Raw genomic sequence first — 19354 nt, 5'->3', positions numbered from 1 at the left:
CACTTGATTTTCCTGCCACCTTTGTGCTAGTAGTGACTTTGTGATACAATGTGATACAATAGAAGATTACAGGGGAGGATTCTGAAAGTTTTGTTTTTTTAACATCATCCCAGTTTTTTCTTTCTTTTCTTTCCTTTCTTGCTTCCTCCCTCCCTTCCCCTTCCTTTCTTCCTTCCTTCCCTCCCTCCCTCCCATCCTTCCTTCCTTCCTTCCTTCCCTCCTTCCCTTCCTCCCTCCCGTCCTTCCTCCCTCCCTTCCTTCCTTCCTTCCTTCCTTCCTTCCTTCCTTCCTTCCTTCCTTCCATCCCTCTTCCCTCCCTCCCTACCTTGAATGCAGATGTGGTGTCTGGAGATGCAGCATCCATTTTGCAAAAATGTGGCAGTAAGCATGAGGGAAAGGTCAAGAGAATCAGAGACACTGCCATGACATCAACAGGCTGCTGAACCAAAGTCAGCACCTATTTGCCTCCAGATATCTTCTTCTGTGACAAAATAAACCCTTCTTGGTTTAATTTACTATACAGAGAAACAGAACTAATAAGATGTGTCTATATATAGAAAGAGATTTATTTTAAGGAATTGGTTCACATGATTTATAGGGTTGGCAAGTCCAAAACTGCAGGGTGGGCCAGCGACTGAAGACCCAAGGAAAAGTTGATGCTGCAGTTCAAGTCCAAAGGCCATTTGCTGACAGATGCTTGGGGGAGGTCAGTCTTTGTTCTATTAAAGCCTTCAATTGATTGGATGAAGCCCACCCACATTATGAAGGGCAATCTGCTTTACTCAAAGTCCACCTGTTTAAATGTCAACCTCATCCAAAAACACCCTCACAGAAACATCCAGAATAATATTTGACCAAATGTCCGAGTACTATGGCCCAGCCAAGTTGACACATAAAATTAACCATCACAGTCACTGTAATTCAGTTTGTGTTACTTGCAGCCAAAAGCATTTCTGATACATAGTGCTATTTGAAATCTATGGGTTGGCCAAAAAGTTCGTTCGTGTTTTCCCATGAGACATTACGAAAACCCAGACAAACTTTTTGGCAAACCCAATATGAAACTACTTAGATAGTCCAAACATTTCTCATTCTAGTTCACCTCAGTCATACCACACAAAGTATTTCCCTACTCTGTCTTTATGTATTCTTCATCTCCTACATTCTCAACCAAGATCTATGCATCCATTGTACATGAAAGGCCCTAGGAAACACTGGTAAATATCTACATATATTTAGATAATTATTTTTTTCAAACTTCTATTCAAATGTTTGTTATGGTATAGACCTGTGACCTTTAATACGGTAGCCACTAGCTACATGTGGTAACTGAGCATTTGAAATATGGGTAGTTTGAATTGAGCTGTGTGGTAAGTATAAAATATACATTGAATTTTGAAAATTTAATTCAATAAAAAGATATAAAATACCTCAATAACTTTTTTACATTGATTGCATGTTGAAACGATAAGATTTTTGGATATATGGGGTCAAATAAAATATACTAAATATATCATTAAAATTAATTTTATTTGATTCTTTTTACTTTTTTAATGTGACTACTAGAAATTTTAAAATTACATATGTGAACTGCATTTGTGGCTCACATTATATTTCTAATGGGCAGGGCTGGTATATGCATAGAATTTTCTGAAAAATTTACTGTCATTTTGTAATTTATCGATATTGCATGTACATTTTACTTGGATTTAAAATTTTTATTCAACTATATAAGTTGACTTATTTATTATTTTTTTAAAAAGGCTAGCTGAAACAGTTCAGAAAAACAAAAATTATAATGAAAAAATCCTATGTGTAATGAAAGGGTTATAAGAACAGAGAATCAGCACTTTGTGTCCAAAAAGTTTAGCAATTTTCCCAGCTCACTGAATTGTGGGAACTCAGCTTTTCCAGGGAATAAATATGCTATTTTTAACATTTTTATTATACAGTTTGTCACAGGCTGTCTCATGAGAGTATCAACAATCAGTTTCAAACAGAATCCAACCACAAATACTTCTCCACATGTGACTTGGAACATCTGTCCTGCTCAAGTACCGTCCATATCAGGCGAGAGCTGGTCTGCCTTTGATTCTTACTCTCCTAAAATCCTTTGTCCTACTTCCCACACTGGACATGAGATAGGGTGAAAACCATCTTCTCAAGAGCCAGCCTTAAGCAAGTCCTTCGCTTCCCCTCACTGAAGACTGCAGACCCTTTCTGATGGAGACAAATGCTGCACTCCAGGGATATCACTGACTCAGTGATTTATGTGGCATTTTCCCTAATGAATCAAGATGAAAGCTTTGATCTAGAAAAAAAATCCAACCAGCACCTCTTAGCTGAGGAGTTCATCATACCTGCCCTGAGCAGAATGCTTTAAGCAGGAGGTGCACATTCTTAGGAGACTACACCCTCAGGTAATGAAGAAAAGGCTCATCATGACTGGAAAAATGAAAAAAGAAAATGTGCTCATTCAGTTAGGGGCGCTGAAGCCAAAAGAGGGTGATCTAGTGGGATGCGGAGAATTACGTAAAGGGAACCTAGGAGTCTTACCTCCCCTTTAAACAATATCAGTCTTTTTGAAGTTAGACACTCAGTATTAAAAACTCACTGATGTTGCTGGCTATCTAAATAAGGTCCATGGTGAGAGCTTTCCTAAAAGAAAAAAATCTTTGGTGAAGCAAAACTATCCCCAAATTATGGTTTCCAAGTACAGATCTCTCTACCAGTTTTTCTTTAAATGAGGACACACGTAGAAAATTCTAGTTCATAGGAGAGGTAGAGTCTTCGGGATAGCACGTCTGTACAAGTAAATGCTTGTTTGACACTTCAGCTCACTCCTATGCAATAGGTAGACACACTACACCTCTCACTACTCCATGATTCACATGAGAAAATACACACTTAGTTGTTCTCAGCAATGGTAACAAGACTCACAAGAAAGCATTTGCCTCAGCAGGAAACAGATTTCATTTTTAAGAAGGTTATTATCAAAGTAGTTGAAAATATTTAAGCAGCCTTGATATGAATAAAAATTTTACTGTAAGATGAAATATATTTGAATGAATATATGCCATTCCTTTTTAAATGTTATTAATATTAAATATTAGTATGCTTGTTCCTTTTTGCCACAGTCATAATTGTATGAAATAAATGACAGAGAAGATAGCAAAAGATTCAACTTGAGTTAGACTCAAATTAAAGTCACTGCTACAATAACTTTTAAATTCAGTCTTTTAACTGCAATGACAATGTTACATGTAGCATATGTATATATTTTGTACATAGGGCCCAATTTTTATTTCCAGACTTTTACAGGGAGTATTATACACTTTTTATGTCATTACATAGTCGTCATAATATTCATCTTTTTGAGTATTTAATGGATGAATGAATAAATGAATGAAAGGGAAGCAATAATGCAGGAAAATAAAAGAAATTCTACAAAATCAATATAGTATTTTCATTGGGAGGATGCCTTTTAATTTTAATGTCTAATGAGAATTCATGCAACTTGTGGAAAAGGTTTACCACCTTATCTAGTTGGTGAACGGTCTTCCACATCAATGTTGGGACAGCCTCTCTTGTTTGATTTTTCCCTTTGGAAGAAGAAAAGTTTGAGTGACGTATAGATAGACCACAACTGGGGAAGAAGAACCAGGACTAACACCTACATTGCAGGGCCATGATCAAGTTCTTCCTCTTAATAATGATGATGTTGGAGCAATGAGTAGATAAAATATTTACAACTATTTTTTAAAAGCCAGGTTATTAACACTGTAATGCTTCCTCCAACATTTCATTGGGTTTTGCCCATGCTGAAATCCCCTCTAACCACACAGATAGGCTGTATTCCAAAAGTTAATTAAGTTCATTGTTAGACACATGAATATCTTTTCTTCAAAAGTTGTTCTAAAAGATAGTTGGGATCCTATGCTCATATCCAAAGCTTATTCATATTATAATGTGGCTGGAACATTATGTTTGCAATGACATATAGTTGAAAATAATACTATATAATATTAGTCATTAAGAGAGAAAAATAACGAGGTAAAATAAAAAATATTTTCACTGGAAAGCAGCACTTAAGGAAAAGTTTTAACTAGAAAAAGATAAGGAGATACAATCTTATGTTTACTTTCAAGGACTTTAGAGCTTGATCATACTGGTTTTCTTATGATGTCTACTTCCAGTTGCTTTTTCTTTTATTTAAATGAGGATAATTTGTTGCATTTATTAATTGAACATAAGCTCCAGGAGTCTAGGGACTTGTCAATTTTATTTGTCATTATATCCCAGTACCTAGAATAGTATCTGATATATAGTAGGTGCTCAATAAATACTACATTCATTCATTCAATAATTCAGCAAATATTTGTTGAATGTCTGCCTTGTGCCTGCCACTATATAGAAGCTGGGAATATAATAAAAGAAGTGAGAAAAACCAAAGTCACCACCTTCATGGAGTTATTCTCCTGCAGGGGAGAGAGAAATTCACAAAAGAATCTCACTAAGGAATGTAAACATTCAAAGTTAGCCAAGTGCTCTAAAGGAAGTGTTACTTTGCCATGATTAGCACACATTTTTTGGCTCAAAAATGCCACGAAGATGAAGAAGAAATATAATTCTCCTGAGAAAACTGAGAGGCTAAAGGGCAAGAAGGAAGGAGATTATAAAGAGTGTGTGTAAGCAGAAAAGAATAAACTTTCCAGAGATGCAGTGAACCAAGCTGAGAGAACAGAAGGACAGAGATGAGGCACAGCACCCCTAGGAGAAGGTGGCGTAGAAGGAAGGAAGTGTGGGGAGGCGATGTCCTCCGCGGGCAAGAAGCGATACTGTCCAGAGCAGGTCAATGGGAGTGGAGTCGTGGGGAGATGAGGGAGCTAAAATGCCACATCATTCAAATATACAAGATGTTTCGTCCTTAGAAAGTTCCTACGCTGTCTTTCTGAAAAGTTAATTTTTATGATTTAGACAAATAACTTGATTTAGACAAATAACTTGATTTAATGAGATTATCTTTATAACTGAGCTCTGGCAGACTAAGTGGCAGGAGAAGTGTAAGGGTATAATAGACACTTTATTAGTCGGTAAACCATCTAACTCGAACTGCCTCTGCACACAGCCATGTTTCCTCCCACTTATCATCCGGCTCAAACCTCCATTCTTAGCCCTGGTGTCTGTGCCTTGCCCGCTGCTCTGTTCAGACTGCTCGGCCACATCCCCGTCTCCATGGCGTCATCATCGGTCCTCCTATCTCTCTCACCCTTTTTCCCCATCAGTCTGTCAGAATGGCCTAGAGCCAACACACTAGTGCACCCTGCAGAGAGAGATGGCGCATCTTCCTGATGGCATGAAGGGAAGCAACATTTTTCCAGTAGGGAAGGAATTAACAGTGGTGTTTAGGGGTCTGGCATCTGGGACTTTGCATGGTGGGGCATGGTAGATACAGAGCATGGAATTCTATTTTGTTATTTTGCTTTTTCAAAATTTTAACCGAAGCGTTATGGTCTTTGAGGGACAGGACATATTGTTTTCAAGGGAGGCAGAAAGAGGCAGGATTATGTTGCAAAATAGTTACAAAAATATCTCCAGTACTTCCTGATGAGATGCATCACAGATAAGGAAATCTGCCTATTTGCAAGATGAGGTTAAAGTTCAAAGAAGCAAGTGCATAATGAGGTATTTTTCCTTTTTCTTTCTTTTTTTTTTTTTTGATGTCTACCCATATGCACATGCGCGCGCGCACACACACCACCTTCAGAGCGGAGGATTCTGAACACCTTCTGTTTTGGAGAAAAATTTAGCCACAAGAGAATCATATGGTTTCAAAGAATAACATATGTTTGATTATTTTAAATATCCATCTGTCAGTCACAAGCACATGGAAATCTTATGACTGTTAGGTCAAGAGAGGCCCCATATCTAAAATTTAAATGCAAATAAGGCTCCCCATGTTGAATAAGTGACAGAAATAGAAGAAGGAAGAGTCTATATGTTAGCTTCTTAGCATATAAGCCCCAAGGTTTTCAAGGGGAAAAGTAGTAAGCTATTCCCTACAAAACTTAAATGAAGCATAAATTAAAGTATGCAGATGTAATTATTTCTCTTTACGGTCCAAAGCACCAGCTGTGTAGATTCAAGAGCCACTTGGTGCTCAGGCGGCAGTCTGCCAGGCTGTCTCTGCTCTATTAGCTGCCACTCACACCAAGTGCTGAAGGACATGCTTAAGATGCTGAAACCACCACACTATTACTCTGTACTTCAGTAGTTGAAAAAATACTTTCAAAACTGTAGCCATTTTTGTTTGTAACATACCTGATCATATTATTCTAATTTTCTTCAGTAACAGAATTATTCTATTTGGGGGCCTAGAAAATAAGAGAGGCAACAGAAAAAGTAATAGCTTACTTTTTTTTTTTTTAAAGAAACATGTGCTATACAGAATATACCCATGAACAACAAAATCTATCCCCAGTGGAATAATACAAATATGTCTTTCTTAGGCATATTCTGAAAAGTTTAGCATTTTTGTAAATTCTGTCTCTCATCATTTTACTTTTTACATTTCTTTCTGATAACTTGTTTTTGATTTTTCTCTGACTGGAAGTGGATTCCAACATATCAACTCCTCAGAAGTGGAGAAGTGCCAGGCTGCCACACTGAAGCAGCGTATGTAGCTCTGGGGCTGTGTCTTTTGAGGGCTGCTGACTACCCTTCGTGCAGGGCTCCTAGGGCCAGGATAAGTACCACATGCAGGTGAAGAAAAGGAGGGTGTCAAACCTCTACTTTTTAAGTGAGGACCTGATGTTGCTGTCATTTTGAAGAGTAGACTTCTCCAGATCTGCTTCAGAGGACAACCAAGGTGGAGATCACAGTCACAGGCTTTATACAGGTGTTCTCTAATCATATCTTCATCTGGAACACAATTTACTGTGGGCCATTTTAATCTTCATCAATTTAATATCAATTTATCAAAAGCACTGATTTTGAGTTACTAATTTGTTGAGAAACTTGTGAGCAATCCTCCCCAGATATCTTCAGGGCCACACTCCAATGCCAATAATCTGGGCTGCTGCTTTGCACTTGTCCTGAGAAGGTTTCGAGATGGAGGGATTAGAGAGATTGAGATAAGCAAGGAAAATAACAGGGCGAAGTGAGCATTAGTGAAGGTTTGTCCTTAAAAAAATAAACATGAGCCCAGTGTGTGCTATAGAAGCCCTGGGCTGTGTGTGTTTGTAAACCAGGATTAAGAACTAATGGAGTGGGACTTCCCTGGTGGTGCAGTGGTTAAGAATCCGCCTGCCAATGCAGGGAACACGGGTTTGATCCCTGGTCCGGGAAGATCCCACATGCCATGGAGCAACTAAGGCTGTGCACCACAACTACTGAGCCTGCGCTCTAGAACTCATGCGCCACAACTACTGAGCCCATGTGCCACAACTACTGAAGCCGGCATGCCTAGAGCCCATGCTCCGCAACAAGAGTAGCCCCCACCCGCTGCAACTAGAGAAAACCCACGCGCAGCAACAAAGACCCAACGCCGCCAAAAACAAAACAAAAACAAAACAAAACAAACAAATGGAGCTGACCAACTGTAGAAGGAGCTTCCAATCTGCTCTAAAAGGCTCTTCCTAAAAGATGTCAGGGCCCCCAGAGTCTAAGCAGTGCAAATCTGTACGAACACCCATCATTACTTTGTTTATCTGAGGTTGCAGGCATTGGCTTACTGCAGCCTCATGGAACTCAATCTGTTTCCCTGATCCTTCCTATTAAATAAATGGTGTGTTGCAAGCAGCCACATTGTTCTAAAAAAAAAAAAAAAAAAAAATGAAGTGCCGAGTCTCATACAGACTTAATATTGTTACTTTACACATGGTCACTATCAAATAAACTTAAAGTAACAATTTCCCCTAAGAGATAAAATACCTAACTGCTCTATGTCTTCTCAGACAGCTGAGGGTATCTGTTCTCTCCTCTTTCCTTTGGGGAAATCAGAAGAGTCTACTATCGACTTGTCTGAAAGAGCCCTGAACCCAGGAAAGGATCATCTGAGTTAACATCTGACTCTGCCTGGCACGAAGCACTCTTCCCTGGACAGCTCTATCAGCTCTTCTACAAAAAGCTAAGTCCAGTAGGATTCAAGTAACAATTTCATGGACGTAGGGAAGATGCAAATATATTTCTGAAATGGGTGTTCCTGCTGCAGGATAGTTGATACTTAAAGATAAGATTTGTTTTTGGAATATACACCATCTTAATTCGCTTAGCGATAGCTTCTATAATACCAGAAAGAATGAATGAAGACCAGGGGAAGACTTATTTAATTATTCATATAAATGTTACTTTCCAGGATCACAAGAGAGAAAATTTCTTTCTGAAATATTTGCCTGGGAATTTAGAACAATCCATCTGCTTGTGCCACACTTCCTGCCAGTGGGATGGTCTCACAAAGTTATGACACAAAATTATTGGTGGTGGGGAGAGTGGACAGAGGTGGGAGTTGAATTATTATAAATAAATATCTTTGGGAAAAGCAGGTTTGAACATTCAATTGTATAAATTGAATGAACAAGGACAAGTGAAATCTTCATGTTTAAGGGAACTGGAACACTCGGGCAGGGTGGAGGTGGAGGGACAGAGGGTTAGAAATGGAGAAGTTGTGCTTCTATCTGCTCTATCTACTGAACAATTACCATGTGCTGGGCACTGCCAGTTTGCGCTTCCACATTGGGGTTCCATCTTTCCTGCATGTTTTTTATATTGTGGCATCTCCCATTAATACCCAGCACTATAAATTCATAAATGAAAATTCAGGAGTTTGATCATCCTTTTCTAATCCAACTAAGGGAGCCTGTGGTGGGGAGTAGAAAAACCAGGAGACATGAATTGCAATCTAGTTCTACCAGAGACCATAAAAACTTGGCCCAATCACTGAATTTCTCTGGGCCCTGATTTTTCTTATCTGTGATGTAAAGGAATTGGAAGATACAGATTGGCAATTCTCAGACTATGGAGTATTTGCAAGGGGTCCATGATTCCACATGAAGTTCTGTCTGTTGATTGTACTGATGACTGCAAACGTATGTAGTTCCTTTTTTTGCAAATGTGCTGAGATGTTCTATGATTAAGCAAATGCAAATTTACTTAAGTAATCAACTTAGAAAAGTTATGTACCTACCCAATCAGAAGATGCTAAAAGCATGACCACCATCATGCAGGCAGTCATGAATAAATTAAGAAGGGGTCTTCATACTAGAAAACATTTGGGATCCACCCAACTAGATGACAGATGTTCTCAATATTGTTTCATGGCTATTCTTGAAACTCCAATGTGTAAAGGAAAGATTCTCTTTTTAGGTAAGAGTTGAAAGTGCTTTTCCTTCACTAACACTTTTAATCCTCAGCATCCACATTCTAAATCAAGGTGGCAACCTGTGAGACACTCTCAATGTACCTTCATTTGAATAGCAGTGTCAGGTTTCTACCAAGCAATCAGCTGGCATTTTTGTCTAGTGATACACATTTGGCAAGACTTGTTGAGGTGAAGTCTAAGATAAAGCAAAATGGCCCATTCAGGGATCTGATTTTGGTTTCAAGACATTTTATTAGCTTCATGAAAAGAACAAATGGTAATGCAATTATTGAAAAATAAGTGACTCGATCACATCAAAATAGGCCTCAACGTCAAAACTGGAAGAATATATATTTTTACACTCAACATAAAGCAGTTCCCATTACTAGAATGTACCATGTCTCAGCAGAAAATATAATTGACCCTTGAACAATGTGGGGGTTAGGGGAACCAATCCTCCACACAGTCGAAAATTCATGTATAATTTATAGTTGGCTCTCCATATACGTGGTTCCTCCGTACCTGTGGTTCAGCACCCAGGGATTCAACCAACTGTGGATCGTGTAGTACTACAATATTTGCTGTTGAAAAAAAATCTACATGTAAGTGGACCTGCGAAGTTCAAACCCATGTTGTTCAAGGGTCAATGGTATAATGAAATCCTGAAGTGGTTGCCCCAAAGTATTCAAAGATGGGTTTGTTTGGGAGGTAAGTGGCAACCATGTGACTAACGATGACTTCTAAGCAATCCAGGATGAGTAGAGCAGACCTGCACCAATTTTCCTAATTAGCCACAAGTGCCCATCAGAAATGGCATCCTTAGGGATATGAATGGTGTGTCTGCATCTGTACATATCAAACCACACTTGTGAAATATATTGTTTCAAACGAACTTTGTGTGTCTGGTGTGGGCAGCTCAAGACACCACATGGCATCTTCATCTGTGGGGTTTCTTTTCTAGTGGAAGGAACAAATTGGGGGGTGGATTTCCTTCCCTTTTTATAATGTTTCAGCAACAGCTCCCAACTGCTTTTCCTTTAATGTTACCAGATCCCATTTTTTTTTTTTCAGATCCAAGTCCAGCTTGTGCAAGGAAGTAAAGACAGCTGTTACCAAACAGCCTCTGAGATGATCAGAAAGACTAGGTTCCAACTACTGACATTTCCTGAATCTCTACCTTAATTTGTGCCGAGTGAGTCCATAATACCCAGACACAAGAACTTTCTCCCCATTTATATTCAAAGCTATAGTAAAGTGACCATGTTTTCCAACAAAAAGACATCTATGAACATCTTTCTTTTTATTTTTGTTTATAGTCACCCAAATCCTTCAAAACAATGATAGAAGTAAATTGTCTCCCCTCCTGAGTAAATGGTATGCCTGGGCAGCATTAAACTTGTCAAGCCCTTTTTGAACTTGACTCTCAAAAATGCCAGCTGGGACATCTTAATAGAAACTTACTGATTTTCCCCCATCAAAAAGTATTCGGTAGTTTCAATTGAATAAAATGGTGCCGAATCCTATCTAATAGATACAGTTCTATCTTCCGTGAGCTTTATTCTAAAAGAGGTTTTCAAACTTTTGGAAATTCATTTCAGGTCATTTTTAGGGGCTATAACAAGGAGAATGAGTCACTATGATTACTCTGCTTAAATATAACACTATCCCCTTTCAGAAGATAGAATATATTCTAAGAGACAATAGAATGGCAATACTACCATATACATTATATTACTGAATAAACAATGAAGATGACCTTGTAGCTGAAGGATTACTTTCAGGTTTCTAAATGGAAGAAAGTTTTATTTTCTTCTATGCAGTGCCTCAACAACTCCATCCCTCTCCCTTCTGTGTATGAGCTGAGACCCATACAAACTTCTTCCTTATTCGACTTACAGATATGCGTACCTTTCTGGGAAATTATTATTGTTGCATATAAAATCAATATTAAACATGTTTTTGTTTGCCTACAATTTGCCCCTCGTGGAGAAAAAAAAAAAAAAAAAAGGATCCATATGCCTTTCCTGCTCCACTCTGTCAATTAAAATCTCGACCTCAGGAAAGCTGAGTTTGCAGTGATCATTTTAGAGAAGGCAATTCTGAATTTAACTAGCTCAGAACTGCACACAAGAGAATGGACTGGGTGATTACTAGGAAATGATTTAGAAAAATCATTTCTTTCTAATTAAAAGAAGTGTGGGAGTACCAGAGAAGCCAAAGATGTGGACTCCGCCTGCAGCACCGCCTGGACGCATCTACAAACCATTATCACTGCACAATGTAAGCTGCTGTAAAAGACTGAAAAAATATTGTAGAAGATTGTTAAAGAACCAGAAAAACCCTCAGAGGTCTCTCATTATCTACCATCAAAGAACTTAATCGAAGAGGGAAACACCTAGAAACAAAAGAAAATACTCACATGCACTTACATGATAATTTTATGAAGACTTTATGGAAAATTGTAAATGGGGATGATTAGTAATATGGATAGGAACCAATGAGTTAATGGAAAACCAAAATATCACATAAAATTAGAAGTTGTTAATTTACTTCAAGGAAACCTTGAATATTTTCCCCATATGATCCCATTAGGAACTTCCATACCCAATCCCTGTGGCTAGTGAAGGGCTAATTTTAGAAGTCCAAATTTTTAGAACTCTATCACTACTCAAAATACCTGAAAATGTGTATTTATTAGTTTTAATGCTTTTCCCCCTCCTATCACAAGAACGTAGGACCTCTAAGAGTTATGAATTTCCCTTCTAAGTGACTATGCCAACATGTCACAAAGCTATAATAACTGACACAGTTTACTATTGACACAAAGATACATAATCAATGTAATAGAACAGAGAATAAACAGTGCAGTGGGGCAAGGATGACCTTTTCAATGAAAGGTGCCGGGTCCACTGGGTATCCATATGGAAAAAAAATGAATCTTGACTCCCTACCTCACACCATTCAAAAACAAAAACAAACAAAAATTCCAATAAACTAAAGAGCTCAATGTGAAAGGCAAAACAATAAAGCTTCTAGAAGAAATCACAGGCAAATCTATTCATAACCTTGGGTAAACAAATATTTTGTAAACTGCAAACTAAAAAGTACCAACCATAAGGAAAAGAATCGGCAAACTGGACTACACTAAAATGGAATGTCTATTCATCAAAAGACACTGGTAAGAGAGTAGAAAGGAAACCAGACTGTGAGAAGATGCTGACCACACACACATCCAATAAAGGTCTCATATCCAAAACACACGTGCAAATCAAAAAGGCAGACAACCTCAACAGAAAAAATGGCAAAATTCTTGAATAGGCACTTCACAAGAGATGATAAGCAAATGGCCAATATTGAAAAGGTACTTGAGCTCATTAGTCACCAGGAAAATGCAAATTAAAGAGCCATCAGAAGGATCAAAATGAAAACGACTGACAATACCAGGTGTGGCAACTGCGACCCCATACACTGCTGGGGCGAGTGTAAAGTGGTACAGATTCTTTGGAAGTCAGTTTGATGGAATCTACTAAAGCTGAACATATCTTACCCTATGACCCAGCAGCTCTATCCCTAGGTGTATATCCAGCAGAAATGTGTACAGATATTCACCAAATGACGTGCACAAGAATGTTTGCAGCAGCCAAATGCCCATCAACAGCAACGTGGATTACAAAAGTGCCATCTACCCACATGATGAAGTATTATACAGCCAGGAGAACAAACTTTAGCTACATGCAATAATATGAATGAATTTCACAATTACAGATCTTCCTTAACTTACGATGGGGTTACGCTCCTGATAAACCCATTGTAAGTTGAACATATCGTAAATAGAAAATGCATTTAATACACCTAATCTATGGAACATCATAGCGTAGCTTGGACTACCTTAAACATGCTCAGAACACTTACATTAGCCTACCGTTGGGCAACATTACCTAACACAAAGCCTGTTTTATAATAAATGTTGAATATCTCATGTGATTTATTGAATACTATACTGCAAGTGAAAAACAGAAGGTTATATGGGTACAGAATGGTTGTAAGTGTATCAGCTGTTTCCCCTCGTGATCACGGAGCTGACTGGGAGCTGCGGCTGCAGCCACTGCCCACCGTCACGAGAGTATGATATCGCTAGTCCCGGAAAAGATCAAAATCTAAAATTCGAAGTAGTTTGAATGAAAGAGGCCAGAAGGAGGAGTATATACTGGATGATTCTATTTATAGGAAGTAAAAAAAAATGGGCAAAATTAATATATAGTACTAGAAAACAAGAGAAAAGTTACTTTTATAAGGAATTATGTCTGGGATGGAGAAGGGGGCTCCTGGGTGCTATCTTTGGGGTGCTTCTTTTTTCGGTGCTAGTTACATGGATGTAAAAATTCTTTGATAGGTCCATTTCTGGTTTGTGTACATTTCTGATGTGTACGTCGTTAAACAAAAATATTTTAAAAGAGAATATGCCAGATCCATTAATTGGTGAGAGAACGAAAGGAAAAGAAAAAAGAAAAAAGAAAGTTGGGATGAGTATAAGTGAAATGACCTAAGAGAGTACTCTTACAAGTCCTCATCACAAAAATTAACTATGAGAGGTGATGGATGTTAATTAAACTTACTGTGATAATCATTTCACAATAATACACACATAGCAGATCATTATGTTGTATATCTAAAACTAAATGTCAATTATGTCTCAAAACTGGATTTAAAAAAAAAACATTAAAAAACTAAGTGAAATGATAAGGTAAGCTGGCTGATCTATTGATATTTCTCTCAGTACTGCCAGGCCTTTTGGTGAACATGGAATTAAATTCTGTTCCCAGTTTCCTCCTTAAACGCTGAGAAGCTGAGACTATTTTCCTTACAAGCTTAGATTTTTGTTGAATTTTATGTAACTGAGGAGAGGGATCTGGCCACCATGCCAGCAAAAAAAAAGTTAATGAGGAAGAGATTGTGGTTTACGCTGTACTGTGATTAACTCCAGATTTTGAAAATGATCTTCAAACCAAAGAGAATGAAGCAAATGATTCCAAGATTTGGAAGAAAACAACTGAAAAACAATTAATTTTCTACTGAGTGGCTATTGGAATAGAAGCTGATGAGACCAGAAAGCAAGTGCCAGCTGGTCAAGACCGCAGCTTCCTAGGGTTTAGCTAAGCAAACCCTGAGAATGAAAGCGCACAGAATGGGAATTGTTAAAATGATATCCAAAGAAAGAGCACCTCAGCTCCTAACATTAAATCTTCAAACGGACAAAGAAAACTCACAGCTGCTTTTCTTACCAGGAGGAAAGAAAAGCAGAACTACTGCCCTTTGTTCCACTGCACTTTTTTGTGAATTTGAGCACTGCAGTATTAATGGAAAAACAATGCCCAGCTTAAAAACAAAGGCTCTTACTACAATGCCTTTTGGCAAAAGCCTAATATAATAGACCATTACGGAATTTACCAGCAACATACACCATTTTAAAAAGTGCTTCTTATTTGAATATCTTAGGGCCTAAATTACCTTACCTAGTACACGAAAAATAGCGTATAAAAACAAACAAACAAACAAAAAAGCTGTTGTCTATTATACTTAGCCTCAAAGAATTTTAAACCATGCTGTAATTATCATAATTACACTCAATTACATGAACTTGAGAGTTCTCACTCAGCATATTATTGAAATGACATGATAATAAAACTGTTTATTCTCTTAGATTTCAGCCAAATCTTCAATACTAAGGATGTCCCTGATTCTCAGAACCCTTGGCCCTGGTGCTTTGCCATTACAGACATACCTGTAACCCCTGGGGTATGAGCAAAGGTACTCAAACTACAGCTGAAGGTCTTACATCTAAGTACTGGGTGCAAGTTATTACTCCAAGAGTGTGAAATACAAAACTGCAACCAGTCTTTAAGACAGTAACTTTCCCATGTTCGTTTCTTGCCTTGTGGTAGATGGGTGTCAAAGTCAAGGGCAACTGCATCAACAGCACTGCAAACTTGGCGACTACCATGGTCTGATGTTTGGTCCTCACTGCCTGGTTACTTTTTTCAAGCACAATATCTACAAGCCACTCCAGGGGCTGGGCAACTAAGTGGTGGTTGGGAACAAGTTAGGGCTGTGTCACTAAGGTACATAGGAAATCTGGAGTGCCACCAATACTTTAATTCTCCACTGCAGGACAGTGACAGAAATTCAAAGATACAGAAGTACTGCGTGCTCACCCGCTGTAGTAGGCAACATTACAGCTTATCAGTAACCTCTAGTCAGGCATGGGGGCAGGTGGGCAGCACAGGCAGGTCTGGCCAACAACGCCGTGCCGCGTGAGCTTCCATTCAGGAAACAACCAAATGATGATCAGTAGGGGACTGGATAAATACATTATAGTGCACCCATACAACGGAAGACTATACGGTACAAAGAATGAAGAGGGAAAAAGGCAAAGTAAAGAACAATAGCTATAATAGCTTTTGTCTACTAAAGCAGGAGGAAGATAAGAATCTATTTTTATTCTTGTAAGCATATGCATAAAGTAAAACCAATTAAAAACAATGGTTAACTTTGCAGGGAGGCACAGGAACTGGGCAGATGGGTGACTGATGGGATGGAGAATTTGTATTATATATCTTTTTACACTTATTTGTATGTTGAACAATGTGAATGTATTACATATTTTTTAAAAACATTTTAATAAAACACCTCTCAATTCCAAATTTCTACTCACCTATTTCAGTAATCATCAATCTACCACTTTATATACATGTTGGAAAAGACTGAAAGAAAGTAATTATATCCTCTACCTGAGCCAATAAACACAAAGGCTTCTGAGAATTTATGGGAGCAACTTTTTAAAGTACAAAAGTTAAAAGAAAATCCCCAGAAAATACTTTCAATGAATGTTTCTGGTTTATAAAAGGTAAGTGAAATTCAATTACACAGAGAACACATAATGTTTGGATTGTAAAGCCTTTCTGTGCGACAATACATTGACATACACATAAGAAAATAGCTTGAAATACAAAAATACAGTTGTGATCCAGGAAATGGCACCAAATTAGAACAGTTTTATTATTTAACATACCAATGTATATACATTATCCTCCCAAATGAGAAACGATTTGATTCCGAAGTTTAAAATGTAGTTTCCAAAATGAATCCTTATTGTAAATTTTGGGGGGGGGAAATCCTGCAAATTAACACACACCATTTTGATCCTTGACTAAAATATGTACCCTGTACTAATCATCTCTCTCATACAAAATGTATATTATAAATAAAACTTTCAAAAAAGATCTCGGATGTTTATTGCACATCATATAGAATGCTTGCCACCATCTGAAAGGCTTTCAGCCTTTCACTGTAATTTGGGTGAAAACAACACTCTGCAGATATTAGCATATCTAGGATCATATATGATGTTTACCAGAAACAGGAAAATATAACCTTACTGGACTGCTTCTGTCACTTTTTCTAAAATAAGAACGACTCTTTTCTACCGTTAAAAGCAATTACAAGAGATCTGAACACTTTAAAAGTCCTGTTCAAATTTCAGTTTTCTCTTTTCAAATAGAAACCACATGTGGAGGCAATTTTACCGAGTCATATATCAATATATCTACTTCCTAGGACCAGCCCTTCTTGAAGTATATATTGTTAAAGATCATACTACAGGGTTCCTAACAAATGCTGTCCATCATCAACAGTTACTGTTTTGGTCTCAACATTTTCAAACTCTCTTAGTCCTGGTAAAGCCAGCACAAACCAGCCAGAATGCAATGGCCTTAAAACAAAACAAAAATGTTCCTAATAAGTTTTCGTATCACCTAGTACAGTGCCTAGCACAGAGTAGGCGTTCAATAAATAGTTGATGAACGGATGCACTATCTGTTAAGACCGTTTCCTACACTTAGATGTATTAATGATTTATGAGTAATATGTTGCTTTAGGGCACAAAGATCTAGCAATGACGACTAAACAAGGAACACGCACGACATGGCATAGATACTGTTAGTTTCTACAATCCTGTCCCAGGACAGAATGTGTACTTTAAGGGTTAAAACTATTCCAATAGTAAAAATTGATTAGTCAAATATGTTTATTTTGCCAAGGGACTCTAACAGTGTTAACCTTTGGCAATTCCCGAACATACAATGAACCCCAAACAAAACAAAACCGAATTGCACTATTACAAAGAAACGAGTCCATGGAAGCAGAGGGGAGGCGCCAGTTAAGGGACAGCGACTTCAAGGAGACGGTTGTTTTTTCGCTTGCATGTTGGGACACTCCCATTTTTCTGGTTGCCCTGAATAAACTTCACACATACTTTGTCTTGTCTGAACTGCACCAGGAACCTAGGAGGAAAGAATAAGACAAACTGAAGAAAAGTACACACAAAACAGCTGATGATTACACTAACACCAGCTTTTGTTTTTTAATGGATATTTACCTTGACAAGTATTCCCCTTTCTTTCCATCAGCCCTTCTAGCCACAGGATCACACCATCAGGTATTACATTGCATTTTGCTTCCAGTGGCCATAATTTAGCCCTAAGTAAACTCAAGCTCATTAGCTCATCATATTCCTATACCGTAAGAAGGGCTATGAATAATTATTTCCATGTTTCAGATGGAAAGATGAACGTGCTATTTTCCATTTTTCTCCATTTCTGTATAGCAAAAATATTAAATTATCAACAAATTGAGAAAATGCAATACAGAATTTCAGAAAAGGGGCCTAGGGCTTCCCTGGTGGCGCAGTGGTTGGGAATCCACCTGCCAATGCAGGGGACATGGGTTCGAGCCCTGGTCCGGGAAGATCCCACACGTCGCGGAGCAACTAAGCCCGTGAGCCACCACTACTGAGCCTGCACTCTAGAGCCCGTGCTCCACAACAAGAGAAGCCACCGCAATGAGAAGCCCACGCACCGCCACGAAGAGTAGACCCCGCTCTCCACAACTAGAGAAAGCCCGCGCACAGCAACGAAGACCCAATGCAGCCAAAAATAAATAAATAAATTTAAAAAAAGAAAAGAAAAGGGGTCTAGAGACACTCCAGACTATGGTTTCCAAATGTTGGATATTTACATACATCCTACACATCTTTTTTCATATCTACACACTAAATCAATGTTTCAAAACAGCTGTGACTTACTGAATAAAAATGATGAAATCATGAGTCTGATCTGCCAGTTATATTTTTAATATCCACACATACATAAAAATCTATCAGTGTACACCTAAAGCCACCTCTTATGCTACCGGTGGTATATGTGGTACACTGTGGGAAACCATATTCTAGTTCAAAGCTTTCCTTTCATAGATCATCAGCGGTCAAGTGCCTGCCCACAAGATTATTTGTCACTCCTTCCTACAACAGACATAGGACTGCCTTCCCCCTGGGCTGGGTGCTGTGAGGGACAGACATCCAGATGTATAAACTGAGGTCTCTGCCCTCCAGGACGGCATCACCAAGGAGGCATGAGGGCAGCATGGCTGGACCAGAACCCAGCCCTTCTCAACTCAAGGCCTGTGCTCTTTTCTCTCCACCATCAGAATCAGGGTAATGTTACCATGCTTTCGGCTATGTTTCTCAGGGAACTGTTTTCTGAGTTACTGGCATACAGTTAAGTGAGTCACTCTAAAAACCATGTGATGGGTCACATGCTCACTGGCACCCACGACAACAGCTCTGCTCTGTACACGTTAGTCTCTGTTTCAAGGTCTAAAGAGGCCACATTTTGCAAACATTAGCTACTGGAGTGAAACGTGACACATAAGTTTGTACTCATCGGTGGTACTTCTGAGCTTTCAAATGGGCTGTTTCTTTTCAACTTGAAAGCACTAAAAAAGGAGCTCTAGTTCCAAATTCGCCTGAGATCTCTCTCCAGCATGTATACTTATATCTATGTGCCTCAAAGGAAAAACAATATCCTTCAAGTTTAACATAAATAATCAAATATTTTTACATTTTAATTTTTAAAGACCACTTGTAGTAATAAATGTACAGGG

The 19354-nt window shown here is 38.3% G+C and overlaps 2 protein-coding genes and 1 long non-coding RNA gene across 14 annotated transcripts in view; 2 read left to right on the top strand and 1 right to left on the bottom strand.

The window, feature by feature from the left end:
- Nucleotides 1-7489, top strand: part of LOC309663379 (uncharacterized protein) — a 214727-nt gene extending 207238 nt beyond the window's left edge. For 7 of the 9 annotated variants that reach the window (XR_014265209.1, XR_014265210.1, XR_014265211.1 and 4 more), the window contains one exon: nucleotides 337-7489. The gene's annotated coding sequence lies outside the window, so the exon portion shown is untranslated. The remainder of the gene's footprint in view (nucleotides 1-336) is intronic. The other 2 variants (XR_014265212.1, XR_014265215.1) reach the window with 2 other exon arrangements.
- Nucleotides 1-19354, top strand: part of LOC309663466 — a 201182-nt gene that overhangs the window by 180874 nt on the left and 954 nt on the right. The window lies entirely within an intron of this gene.
- Nucleotides 16391-19354, bottom strand: part of MYO1B (myosin IB) — a 181275-nt gene continuing 178311 nt past the window's right edge. For all 4 annotated transcript variants that reach the window (XM_082466961.1, XM_082466962.1, XM_082466963.1 and 1 more), the window contains one exon: nucleotides 16391-17697. In XM_082466961.1, coding sequence (XP_082323087.1) covers nucleotides 17574-17697 — 124 coding nt within the window. In that variant the 3' untranslated portion in view covers nucleotides 16391-17573. The remainder of the gene's footprint in view (nucleotides 17698-19354) is intronic.

The sequence above is a fragment of the Balaenoptera physalus genome (genome assembly GCF_965194825.1).
Source record: "Balaenoptera physalus genome assembly, chromosome: 6".
In the NCBI taxonomy this organism is placed as follows: Eukaryota; Metazoa; Chordata; class Mammalia; order Artiodactyla; family Balaenopteridae; genus Balaenoptera; species Balaenoptera physalus.
This window is presented reverse-complemented; position numbering and strand designations above follow the sequence as displayed.